Source organism: Leucoraja erinacea, chromosome 28 (assembly GCF_028641065.1).
Source record: "Leucoraja erinacea ecotype New England chromosome 28, Leri_hhj_1, whole genome shotgun sequence".
NCBI classification, from domain to species: Eukaryota; Metazoa; Chordata; class Chondrichthyes; order Rajiformes; family Rajidae; genus Leucoraja; species Leucoraja erinaceus.
The window spans coordinates 25,671,987-25,685,584 of record NC_073404.1 but is presented as its reverse complement, the minus strand read 5'-3'; the positions used below and the strand labels follow the sequence as shown (position 1 = coordinate 25,685,584).

The 13,598-nt window shown below is 42.9% G+C and overlaps 1 protein-coding gene across 1 annotated transcript; it reads right to left on the bottom strand.

The window, feature by feature from the left end:
- Positions 1-2,196: 2,196 nt before the first annotated feature.
- Positions 2,197-12,807, bottom strand: LOC129710807 (transmembrane protease serine 9-like). Its single transcript, XM_055658060.1, has 4 exons — positions 12,613-12,807; positions 10,880-11,142; positions 5,107-5,249; positions 2,197-2,661 (listed from the first exon to the last, which is right to left on the bottom strand). The coding sequence occupies exons 1-4, from the start codon at positions 12,708-12,710 to the stop codon at positions 2,284-2,286; spliced, it is 882 nt and encodes a 293-aa protein (XP_055514035.1). The 5' UTR covers positions 12,711-12,807; the 3' UTR covers positions 2,197-2,283.
- Between the last annotated feature and the right edge of the window lie 791 nt (positions 12,808-13,598).

Here is a 13,598-nt window from a genome sequence, read left to right as displayed (position 1 = left end):
TCATTGTCTGTAACTCATTTTCACCTATACCCCACAGCTAACAATGGCCTGTTTCCTTTATCATTGTTTTTTTTGCATATCTTTCATTCATTTGTTCTATATCTCCCTATATCACCATCTATCTCTCGTTTCACTTTCCCTTGGCCCCCGTCTGAAGAAGGGTCTCAACCCGAAATGCCCCAACTATTTCTCCAGAGATGCTGTCTGTCCTGCTGAGTTACCCCAGCTTTTTGTATCTACCTTCGGTTTAAACCAGCATCTGCAGTTCCTTCCTACATATGTATTCACTCCCAGCAATAGATATTTAAACACCACTATTTAAAAATATATTAACCACTAAATTCTGCAAATATATTGATGTAGAAACAATAAATGTTGAAGGATAGTCATGTCAAGGGCATTGTTTATTCTTTCAACTTCAACCTTTCTCTCATTTGAGCAAGAACTTAAATATTACAGATATTTTATGAAAATGAAATAAATACTTAACTCTATACAAAGTAGCAGTGTGATATATTCTGGAGTAAGTGTTTTGGTAACCTTCTAATGGTGAAGAATTTTGTCTTTGAATTTTTGGAAAAGTCTGGGACTCAAGGTCATAGCCTCAGAATGAAAGGACATTCTTTTAGAAAGGAGGTGGGGAAGAATTTCTTCAGTCAAAGGGTGGTGAATCTGCGGAATTCTTTGCCACAGACGGCTGTGGAGACCAAGTCAATGGATATATACAAGGTTCTTGATTAGTACAGATGTCAGAGGTTATGGGGAGACGGCAGGAGAATGGGGTTAGGCGGGCAAGATTGATCAGCCATGATTGAATGGCGGAGTGGACTTGATGGGCCGAATGGCATAATTCTGCTCCTATCACTTATGATCTTGTGATCTTATAATTGTACACATCAAATCTTCCGTGCAATCCAGCAGCATCAGTTATTATAATTGTTTATTTTATTCTCGTTCAAGTAATTTTCATCCTTGATGTCCACTAGAGTGATAACTAAATCAGCTTGTACTCTTTTAAAAAAAAGTCTGCATTTTCAAAATTTGCATTTTTAGTAGCCCTCAACCACTGTGAGTTGAAATCAACAACAGCTTGTATTTGCAGTATAAAGCACCATTAACCCAATGACAAAAATTAGGAGAAACTCAGTGGGTGAGGCAGCATCTATGGAGCAAAGGAATAGGTGACGTTTCGGGTCGAGACCCTTCTTCAGTCCCGACCCGAAACGTCACCTATTCCTTCGCTCCGTAGATGCTGCCTCACCCGCTGAGTTTCTCCAGCATTTTTATCTACCTTCGAATGTTCCAGCATCTACAGTTCCTTTTTAAAAATCATTACTGAAGTAACTTAAAATATGGCGCTAAAACCAAGACCTCTTTTAGTCCTTTCTCAACCCGACAACATTTTTCATTCCGTTCAACGTGAGACTTTCCAACTACATTCAACTAACATTTAACCGACAAATAAAATTACATTCTAGCTCAGGGGTTCCCAAACCTTTATCGCTCCATTTATGCCTGGCAACTTTAATAATAATAATAATAATAATATATCTTTTATTGTCATTGCACATAAGCGCAACGAGATTTGGTATGTAGCTTCCATCCGATGTCATAACTTAAATAACTAATAAAATTTAGATTTAGATACCCCAAGAACATGGTTTGTAAAAAGAACATTACAACAGTAAAATAGAAATAAAGGTTTGTAAAACCATCCGAGGGAGACATGGGGGGGGGGGGGGGGGGGGGGGGGGGGGGGGGCTCAGCAGGGCTGGTTCAGAGCCGCTATAGCTCTGGGAATGAAGCTGTTCCTGAGTCTGGAGGTTCAGGCATAGAAGGCCTTGTAACGTCTGCCGGCATAATTACATTATGAAATAACAGATGATGTTGTTTCACTTATTTATGAACAACTAATGATGAACAGATACCGGTATACCAGAACCAAACACAGTCAGTCAATGAGAAAAAATATGTACAAACCCAGAATCAACACATTTACCCCCTGGGTAGGCGAAATGTACACCCTAACAGGTAAATTTACCCCAGGTTGGGAACCCTTGCTCTAGCTAAACATCGACTTTCTTGCATTTGCCTTTAAGGGTATTCTCGCAGAAACAACAAAAAGTTCTGGTTTGAATCACACTTTGCTCAATTAAGTTGCAAATAAGGAAGGAGTTGAGGATAGAGACACGATATGGTTTAATAAAGGATGGATGCAACAGCAGTCATACTAAGGGTTTTATGTTTCTGTCTGAAAATCATTTTCATTATATTTCTTTAACTTCAGGAATAACAACTAATACAAAAGTGATATAAAACAATAAGCAGATTTAAAAGGGGAGCTGTTTGTCCAGGTGAGTTTCTGTGCACCATTGATACGGGCTCTGACGTGGCGAATTGGTGTACAGGTGCTGCTTCTGTCACGAAGGACGATGTCTGACTCTCTACGACGGCGACGCTCTCTCCCTGATCCGGCGCACTTATCACTTGGGCGGTGTGCATCCCGGTTCTTTCCATGATCCATTCTCCGTAGGCGCTGGTGCTGGTGTAAACCCCCGGTTTAAAACGTTGCGCACAGCCTTCACCCCAGCTAACTATTCCAACCACGTAGAAATCCTCTCCACCTTTCTGCTTGCACGACAACGGCCCACCACTGTCACCCTAGGAGACACAAACACACTGGGATCTGTAGGTGTCTTGTATTCACAAGCAGGCTCTATAGAAACCATGCCATCAATGTTCCAATAATAATAATAATAATAATAATAATAATAATATATTTTATTGACATTGCACATAGGTGCAACGAGATTTGCTATGCAGCTTCCATCCGATGTCATAACTTAAACAACTAATAACATTTAGATACCCAGAGAAACATGATTTATAAACAAAAACAACAGTAAAACAGTAAAATGTCTAAAGTGAGTGCACTTTGACATTTTTTTTTTTTGTATCTTGAGTTAGTTTTTGCTCACAAACTAGCAACAAATAAGAATTGAACTGAAACGTAATGTCAGAAGTGATTCTCAGATAACAAAACCAATCGATAACTCCAGCAAAACCAATAAAGATGTTTACATCATTCTTACATTTTAACGCATCATAGGATTTGTTCTTTAGCTGGGCAGTGCAGATTCTGCTGCCAAGTTGATGCACTAGAACTGACCCTTGTGTTGGGGCTGGTGGTGTATTGGTTAATGTACTGGATAAATGGGGATCGTGACAGAAGCCTCCTGGTGGCGATCCGCAGGAAACGATGACACGATGCACTCTGTGACCCGCGGGCGACCAATTCTGTTAACATGTTGGACGGCGACAGAAGCCAACAGCCAGCTACACGTCGTCTGACACATGAGCGACCAAACTGGATTAATAATCTATAATAGCCCTGGAGACATGAGTTTAAATTTGTAATTTCTATTGATCTTAGGCCTTGGGGTGAACACTTTGACTTAGGCAAGTAGAACAGTTTACCACCTCATCACTGACAGAGAGAGAAGTGTGTGTAGGACAGTGTTAGTGTGCGGGGATCGCTGGTCGGCATGGACTCGGTGGGCCGAAGGGCCTGTTTCCGTGCTATATCTCCAAACTAAACTAAACTAAACCATACACAATTGGATTATCTGAATCCACTCCCACATCCCTTACCATTCTGCTCATAACCGTCAGAATACGTCTTCCACCCAAAATCCTTTTGAACATCTTTTTACCAAATGAAATGTCAATAAATAACTCCTGAACCGTATTTGGGAACAAGGGTGTGTTTGTGTAATTGATTACATGGGTCTATGGACTTTTACATTTGCTCAAAGTGAAAATAAGTTACAATGCACCAGCCACATTTAATATATCTGCTGACATGTACAGTATGTAATGTTGAACCTGGAGACAGAAGGCCCAGTGTATACTGAGACATAAAGCTGTCTTTGGCATTCAACGCTCAAACATGCTTTCTGAATATACAATGCTATATGAGTAGGGACACTGGAAACAACTTCAGTAATACTGATGTGCTATTTAGTGTTTGTCGACGTATAAACACTGGACCGTTCAGCTTCGTATTTACGTTCTTTATTAGCAGAACACATAGAGTAAATACTCATAACTGTTGTAGGTTCAAGCTCCTAGATGAATCTGAAGAATAGCCCAACCTGCACACTAGATGATGTAGTGGAAACCCGAACTGGATTACGGATCGGGTGTACAACAGCAAAACCAGACCTGGATCAAATCAGCTAATAGTGATTGAACTACATTTAGTATTGGCCTACACTTAAAAAAGCCCACTGTGAATACGGCCAAAACATCATACACTACATGTACAAGCTGTTCTATTCATGCATTTAATTTACTCGCAGCTCAACTCATGAGTACTTGTACCCACTGCTGTGTTGTTCTTGTTTTCCAACTTGACAACTTGACAACATCTTTCCTGTAACATGGTGCCCAGAACTGCACACAATACTCTAAATGCGACCTCACCAATGTCTTATACAACTGCAATGTGACCTCACGACCTCTATACTCAATACTCTGACTGATGAAGACCAATGTGCCAAAAGCCTTTTCCTCCACCCTATTCACCTGAGGCACCACCTTCAAGGAACCATGCACCCCTGCACTCATAGATCCCACTGCTCTACAACACTCACCTGAATCCTACCATTCACTGTGTAGGTCCTGCCCATGTTAGACTTTCCAAAATGCAACACCTCACATTTCTCTGTATTAAATGCCATCAGCCATTCTTCAGCCCGCTTGGCCAACCGATCAAGATCCTGCTGCAATTTTTGACAACCATCTTCACTATCTACAACACCACCCACTTTTGTATCATCTGCAAACTTGCTAATCCTGCCATGAACTTTCATTGATATAGATATGTTCTCGTCCAAATCATTGATATAGATATGTTCTACTCATAATGCAAAGCAGTTTGCAGATGACAAGTGCTTAATATATTTAGTCTCTCTGCATGTATTCATTTCCTATTTATTGCTAATGTCAGAAGGAAGCTAATTGAAAAATACGTCAATTGATGAATTTAGTTCGAGGCACAGGGTAAAGAGGTATTGCGTACTTATCAAATAAGGATGATCTTACCTGACAGGCATCGATACCTCCACCCGCAAAACCAGCACAGATCATTTTATCATCTACATTATGGTCATACCAGTCGCTTTGTTGACAAGTTTCTAAAGGAATCAATTGAACTGCAGCCTCCTGAAGAACGCGTGAGAGTCTGCCTAAAGAAAAACAAAGAGGGATTTCATAAGTTCAGAAGTTCATGCGATAGGAGCAGAATTAGGCCATTCGGCCCATCAAGTCTACTCCGCCATTCAATCATGGCTGATCTATCTTTCCCTCCGAACCCCATTCTCCTGCCTTAACCCCTGACACCCGTTCTAATCAAGAATATATCTATCTCTGCCTTAAAAATGTCCACTGACCCGGCTTCCACAGCCTTCTGTGGCAAAGAATTCCACAGATTCACCACCCTCTGACTAATGAAATTCCTCCTCATCTCCTTCCTAAGTGAATTCCACTGGATTGCATAACGTCCACAGGCAATCTAGTCATCGTCAGTACAATCGAAAATAGAATGTAGCGTCTTCCTACGATACATGAAGAGTTAACAATATTTCCACTATCACTTGTGTGGAGACACGAGGAACTACAGATGCTGGAATCTTGAGAAAAATATGAAGTGCCGGAGTAACTCAATGGGTCAGGCAGCATCTCTGGCGAGATGGATGGGCAACTTTTTGGATCGAGACCCTTCTTCAGATTGATCGTGGTAGAGAAGAGAAGACTGGAAGAGAGAAGGGGCAGGATATCGCTAGTGTCGGGTGAGGTAATGTGTGGGTTTTCTCTGGGTGATTGGAGCACTGGTTGGGAGTTGAATTGGCCATTGCAAATTAGCCCTGGCACGGATGGGATGGGAATATGTCGATATTAAATCGCAGGGAAAACTGATGAAGCTCAAAAGCTTCAGTATCTTCCTTCTATATGGTGTGTGACAACATGGAACTGATATTTCTATTATCAAAAATAAGATTTTAAATAAAACAGGAAATCCAACATTCTGTTGACAAATCCTTGACAACTTTTGGCGAACTTTGCACAAGTTCTTCAGTCTTTGGAGATGGCTGCTCTCTTGAAATCTTCACCAGCGGCGTAACAGTAGTTGCTGAACGCAGGCAATGAAATGTGATTGCCTGAGATGTACGATAGTTTCTGTGCAGAGACAAGGGGCTGCGATTCCCAGGTATATTTTCTTTCCAAAGTAGAATATTTTGGAAAACCAAAGGGCGGCATGGTGGCACGGTGGTAGAGTTGCTGCTTTACGGCGCCAGAGACCCGGGTTTCTGGTTCGATCCTAACAACGGGTGCAAGGCGTGCATTACGCGCGCGTGGTGCGTGGTGACATAGGCAGTGACGCGGGGTTGTACACGGCGCCCCAGGATTTTGGGATTCACGAAATCTTCGCACGCCACCTGCGTGTCACGCAAATGACGCCCAAGTGGGACAGGCCCTTTACCATGAATACAATGGGAACTCTAAAACCCATTAGCAAGATGAACTTAAGATAGACACTAAATGCTGGAGTACCTCAGCGGAACAGGCAGCATCTCTGGAAAGACCCGAAACGTCACCCATTCCTTCTCTCCAGAGATGCTGCCTGACCCCGCTATGTTACTCCAGCATTTTGTGTCTTATCTTCGGTTTTAAACCAGCATCTGCAATTCCTTCCTACACAGTAAGATGAACTTTCTCTACTCAGTTGCCATTCTTAGAATCAAACAGGCTTACGTTACTCAAAGGTGGAATAGATGGAGAATTCATTAAATTGGCCTTTGTTGCAAGAAGGAAATTCAGGAAAGGTTGTATAAAACAAGTTGGGCCTCGAATGTTATTCCATAGAAATTCCTTAATGTTGGGAATTATTCAGAGAGGCTCTTTCAAAGGCTGAATTTGCTCACAGCATGCAATGTGTATCGTTCATTCACCCAACACCAGGCTAGGTTGCAGACACTGATGGGAAGGCAGTGAAGTTTTGACAGTTATGCCCCTGTCCCACTTAGGAAACCTGAACGGAAACCTCTGGAGACTTTGTGCCCCACCCAAGGTTTCCATGCGGTTCCCGGAGGTTTTTGTCAGTCTCCCTAATGGTCGAAAGTGGTTTCCACTTCTTCTATGTTCCGGCGATTATTTCAAAAAATTCAAAACCGGCCGCGACTAAAAATAGTTTGCCGGTCTAAATAGGTTGCAGGTGGTTGCCGGAGGTTGCAGGTGGTTGCCGGAGGTTGCAGGTGGTTGCCGGAGGTTGCAGGTGGTTGCCGGAGGTTGCAGGTAGGTTGCAGGTAGTAGAAGGTAAGACCTTGGGTGGGGCGCAAAGACTCCAGAGGTCTCCGTTCAGGTTTCCTAAGTGGGACAGGGGCATAAGTGACTGCTACTCCTTGAGTTGTTAAACTTCGCAACTTCATTTGCAGGGATAGTAACTCAGCGGGTCAGGCAGCATCTCTGGAGAGAAGGAATGGGTGACGTTTCGGGTCGAGACCCTTCTTCAGACTTATTCAGAGCACAGAACCACGGTATTTCACCATGGGACAGCGCACTGGAGGGGCAGCAGTGCTGAACCTGTCCAGAGCTGCAAGCAAAGATTTCCAGACAACACTTGTTCGGAAAACAATGTCTAAGTGGATCTCCAGCCACGATAGGCAATGATTAAAGGCAGTGAAAGGATGTTACCAAATGCGTCCTCCGTTCTCTCCTGAATTCCTTGGTATCATACCTTGGGCACCAATCGGTCACGTGTTTCATGCACATCATCAATGATAAGAATAAGGGGGTAGGCCATTTAGAACAGAGATGAGGAAAAACTTTTTCACCCAGAGAGTTGTGAATCTGTGGAATTCTCTGCCTCAGAAGACAGTGGATGCCAATTCTCTCAATTCAAGAGAGAGTTAGATAGAGCTCTTAAAGATAGCGGAGTCAGGGGATAGGGGGGAGAAGCCAGGAACGGGGTACTGATTGTGGATGACCAGCCATGATCATATTGGATTGGCGGTGCTGGGTTCGAAGGGCCTACTCCTGCACCTATTGTCTATTGTCTATTGAACCTAGAGTGCTGCTAGTTTATTTACAAGGGGGTGCATTAGAATCAAGCCCAGTCCATCCTTACCAGTAACCCATTATCTACAGTAAATAAAAAAATAATGCTGGAAGATAGAAATGAAAATGCAAAGTGCTAATCATGGGTTTATTACCTGAAGCATTTACTCTTCCTATAGTTGTTGCCTGACCCGCTGAGTGTTTCTGGTATTTACTGATTTTCTGTGCATCTTCATTATGGGTCACCAACCATCAAATGTGGGATCAATCATCTTCTTCCAAGCCAAGATAAGTAAGAGTATGGATATTTTTAAGGCAGAGATTTACAGATTCTTGATTAGTACGGGTGTCAGGGGTTATATGGGAGAAGGCAGGAGAATGGGGTTTAGAGAAAGATAGATCAGCCGTGACTGAAGGGTGGAGTAGACTGTCACCTTAGTTTAGTTTGGAGATACAGCACGGAACCAGGCCCTTCGTCCCATCGAGTCTGTGCCAACCAACGATCCCTGCACACTAACTACCCTACACACACACTAGAGACAATTTACATTTATATCAAACCAATTAACCTACAAACCTGCATATCTTTGGAGTGTGGAAGGAAACCGGAACTTCCCGGAGGAAAACCCGCGCAGGTCACGGGAAGAACGTAGAAACTCCGTACGGAATTGAACCCGGGTCTCTGGTGTTGTAAGGCAGCAACTCTACCGCCGTGCCACCGCGCCGCCCTTGATGGGCAGAATGGCCTAATTCTGCTGCTATAATTTGTGAACATGAACTGAAGAGTATTGCTACTGCCACCACGATTAGGACGATTTACTAATTCAATACAAATCAAGATTGAGGGACAGACGTTCCAAGACCTTAGTGATGAATTTGCACAATTTCTGCATGACCTTAAGACCCATCTGAGGAAGCACCAGTAGCATTTTCTTCCATCTCCATCCAATGAAATTCATGTCACCAAAGCAACAAGATCACTAACACAGTGTCTCACTTATTGCTTGTGCCTTTTAATGATTGAATTACGTAACATTTGGAGGCCTTTTTCTCAGAATGGTCTCAGAAGACTTTAAACAAACATTGGTTCAATAAATGACACTCTTTGGATTATTTCCTTTATATCTGATAAGTAGTCAAAAATATATTCCCTCGTATTAAGTCAACGATATATTTTCCACATTGAGTCAATTCTTTAACAAGAAATGCCTGTTAACCTAGTAGCAGATACATAGCATTCCACAGCTCATCATTTTTATACGAATGTCTAGTCAAGGCCACAGGTTATTATCAACGCAGTCAAAACATGTTCAATTGATCTCAAACATACTTTGCCAACTACATTTTTACATTTTTTCAAAATGCTTATACTTTAAGACATTTTAATGGTCACATGAATGGGACAGACATCACGATCATGTTGTCAACAACAGAAAGAATTATAAATAACACCCTTAAACCAGTAGTATGACCACACATAAATTACATTGATAACCATGCACAAATATTCCCTCTTTGATTTGCCAAAAAGTAGTTAAAAATTGGAAAATGCCACTGGAAATGATGATCTGCAGATGGTCTCGACCTGAAACGTCACCTATTCCTTTGCTCCATAGATGCTGCCTCACCCGCTGAGTTTCTCCAGCATTTTTGTCCACCTTCGATTTTTCCAGTATCTGCAGTTACATAGAAACATAGAAACTAGGTGCAGGAGGAGGCCATTCGGCCCTTCGAGCCAGCACAGCCATTCATTGTGATCATGACTGATCGTCCCCTATCAATAACCCGTGCCTGCCTTCTCCCCATATCCCTTGATTCCACTAGCCCCTAGAGCTCTATCTAACTCTTTCTTAAATCCATCCAGTGATTTGGCCTCCACTGCCCTCTGTGGCAGGGAATTCCATAAATTCACAACTCTCTGGGTGAAATTTTTTTTTCTCCCCTCAGTCTTAAATGTCCTCCCCTTTATTCTAAGACTGTGGCCCCTGGTTCTGGACTCACCCAAGATTGGGAATATTTTTCCTGCATCTAGCTTGTCCAGTCTTTTTATAAATGTATATGTTTCTATAAGGTTTCCCCCTCATCCTTCTAAACTCCAGTGAATATAAGCCTAGTCTTTTCAATCTTTCCTCATATGACAGTCCCGCCATCCCAGGGACAGTTCTTTCTTAAACATCTGCAGATGGTTTCGTCTCAACTAGAAAGTTAGTTTCACATTGACTGGCACGGCTATTCTGAAGTGAAGACACGAGGTCTGGGGTAACTTAGCTGGTCAGGCGGCATTTCTGGACAACATGGATAGGTGTCATGGATGGTTTTGGGTTGGGAACCCTTCTTCAGACTGGCTTTGAGGGGTGGGGGAACAAAGCTGGAAGAGAGGAGGTACAAGATAAAGACATAGCAGGTAAGAGGATCATATACATGTGAGGGAGGGAGGTTGATAGGCAAGATGGTGGACAAAGGCCGGAGATTAAAAAAAATAGACAGAAGGTGTGAGACAAAAGGATTAAAGAGTTGTGAATTGTGAAGCTAGAGGAAGGACTGTAGATGGAAGGGAAGGGGAGGGGAGAAATAGGTGCTAGACTAGGAAGGGGGTGGGGAGGGGGGGGGGTTAGGGGAGAAGTGTAAGAGACATGTTTTCAAGATGAGCTAATCTGAAATTAAAAGCCTGACCAAAAATCTGTTTAATTTAGCGCAAGGCCCTGCAAAACCAGTAATTTGTAAGACACTTCGCTACAAATATTACTCATAAAAATACTACCATTTTCTTCCATAAGTCCCCATCCTGTAACATGACAGTGGGCCCACTTCTCATTCCGGAATTTTCCAGGCGTTGGTAAACAGGCTGGCCTGATGTAGTCTCCGTATACGATGGGATCGTCCACTTTAAGCACCGCAACATCGTTTCTGCCGTTCAGGAAATTCTCGTGTGCTATTATTTTTTCTATTTTCCGTGTAACCGTCCATCTGTCGGGCTTATCTATTTCCCGCAGCCCTATCACAGCTCTCCAAAGTGTCTTCACACTGTGATGGGACAAAAGAAAATGAATGTCAAATAACAACTGGAAATCACTTCCAGAACTGACTGTTCAGAACAGGCCCACTGGCTGCACAAATTACCAGGAAAGTCAAAGGCCCAATATAGAGGCTCCGTTGTAACTTACATTAAGAGAGGATATGTTCACATTTAAGTCAAATACACACTAATGAGGCTCTAATTAAGTTTAGCTTAGAGATACAGCGCGGAAACAGGCCCTTTGGCCCACCTACACCGTGCCGACTAGCGATCCCCGCACGCTAACACTACTGTAACACAAATTAATAATGGATATGGCCACAATGGTTGTTCAAAAACATCTATATTTTAGTTTGCATTAATAGTAATGGCGGTCGAGCTGTTATCTCACAGCGCCAGAGACACGGGTTTGATCCTGACTACCGGCGCTGTCTTGCAGGAGTTTGTATGTTCTCCCTGTGACCACGTACGTGGGTTTTCTCCGAGTGATCCAGTTCCTCCCACATCCCAACGATGTGCAGGTTTGTCAGTTAATTGTGCTTCTGTAGAATGACTCTGGTGTGTCGGATAGAACTAGTGAACAGGTGATCGATGGTTGTAGTGGACTTGGTGGGCCGAAGGGCCGGTTTGCTCGCTGTACCTCTAAACTTAACTCTCTAAAATAATTACAACTGATGTTAATGGGCTAATGGTGAAAGTGACACTGGGAGAACATTTTGTTCTCATAACTGCAAGTTTTAAGGGAGCTATGTAGCTGGATGAAAATAGACCCAAAGTTCATTTTGAATAATAATGTACAAAACAAATACATAAATAGAGTGCCTGGATAGCGTGAATGTGGAGAGGATGTTTCTACTGGTACGAGAGTCTAGGACCAGAGGCTATAGCCTACAAAAAGTGACCTACCTTTAGAAGGGAAATTTTAGTTATAGAGTGATGAATATGTCGAATTCATTGCCACAGATGGCTGGGAATGCCAAGTCAATGGATATTTTTAAGTCGAGATTGATAGATACTTGATTAGTACGGGTGTCAGGGGTTATGGGGAGAAGGCAGGAGAATGGGGTTGAGTGGGAAAGGTAGATCAGCCATGATTGAATGGCGGAGTAGTCTGATGGGCCGAATGGCCTAATTCTGCTTCTAGAACTTATGAACTTAATCTGTTCAATTGTCTCGTATGGAATAATAAAATAGTAATGTGTGGGAAGGAATTGCAGATGCTGGTTTACACCGAAGATTGACACAAAATGCTCGGGTAACTCAGCGGGTCAGGCAGCAACTCTGGAGAAAATGAACAGGTTTCGGGTCGAGAACCTTCTTCAGACTGCGGTTCGAAAGGGAAACGAGAGATATAGACGGTGATATAGGAAGAGAGGGAGAAAATGAATGAAATAAATGCCAAAAAGTAACGATTTTCCCCTGTTTGCTGTGGGTTAGGTGAACAGTAAGAGTAAAATAGTAATGTTTGTTTAACATACTTTAATCCTCGGCTATGAGGAAAGCAGTGAGCGGCTGATAAAAGCCAGTTCTGATTGATGATCGTTGCTCCACACAGATGCGTTTTGTCATATGCCATTTGGAGGCTAACTTGCCATGGCCATGCGCCTGTCACTGCACTACGACCTCCCACTATCCGTGACTGGCTTGTTCGTACACTAATCGCTCTCGTCCCGCATCCTGAAAGGAAAGATAGTTTTAAATTTGCAACACTTAATACACTCAATACCTTAAGAAACAGTTACAGGTACATGGATAGGGCAGGTTTGGAGGGATAGCGACCAAATGCGAGCAGGTGGAACTAATGTACATGTTGGCCAGTGTGGGCAAGTTGGGCCGAAGGGCCTGTTTCCACGCTGCATCATTCTATGACTCTATGACACTGTTTTATCAACAGAACATGTTAATCTACAATAAAATCACACGATGGTTCAATAGTGGTTTAATTGTCACATATGCAACTGTACGGTGAAATTGTTTTTGCATACATTCCAAATACTTGCTCCTTCCTTTGGGAAGGGAATGGAGGGTTAGGGTCTGAGCGCAGGTATATGGGACTAGGGGAGTTTATTTGTTCGGCACGGACTAGAAGGGTCGAGATGGCCTGTTTCCGTGCTGTAATTGTTATATGGTTTATATGGTTATATGGTCATTTTTGGCGTCATTGTTCAAAGTCCAAAATCCGGTCAGTCCGCACGCTCGATGTACTAAGTGCTGGAGTTGCTCAACGGGTCAGGCAGCATCTCTGGAGAACATGGAATAGGTGATGGTTCGGGTTAGGCCCTTCTGAGTTGGATGATCAGCCATGATTATATTGAATGGCGGTGCAGGCTCGAAGGGCCGAATGGCCTACCCCTGCACCTATTTTATATGTGTCTATGTACACTGCGTGTAGATTCGTTTTGTTTAGTTTGGTTTCGAGATACCAGCCATCCCCGTGCGCTAACACTATCCTACACACACTAGG

What these genes read in the sequence shown, in the direction of transcription:
- LOC129710807 (XM_055658060.1), bottom strand. Translation starts at nt 12,710, where the DNA reads ATGGCATATGACAAAACGCATCTGTGTGGAGCAACGATCATCAATCAG. An exon ending in CCTCATAGCCGAGGATTAAA is followed by an intron (nt 11,143 to 12,612) that starts GTATGTTAAACA and finishes GTCCCATCACAG; the next exon opens with TGTGAAGACACTTTGGAGAG. An exon ending in GGGACTTATGGAAGAAAATG is followed by an intron (nt 5,250 to 10,879) that starts GTAGTATTTTTA and finishes GTTTTTCTTTAG; the next exon opens with GCAGACTCTCACGCGTTCTT.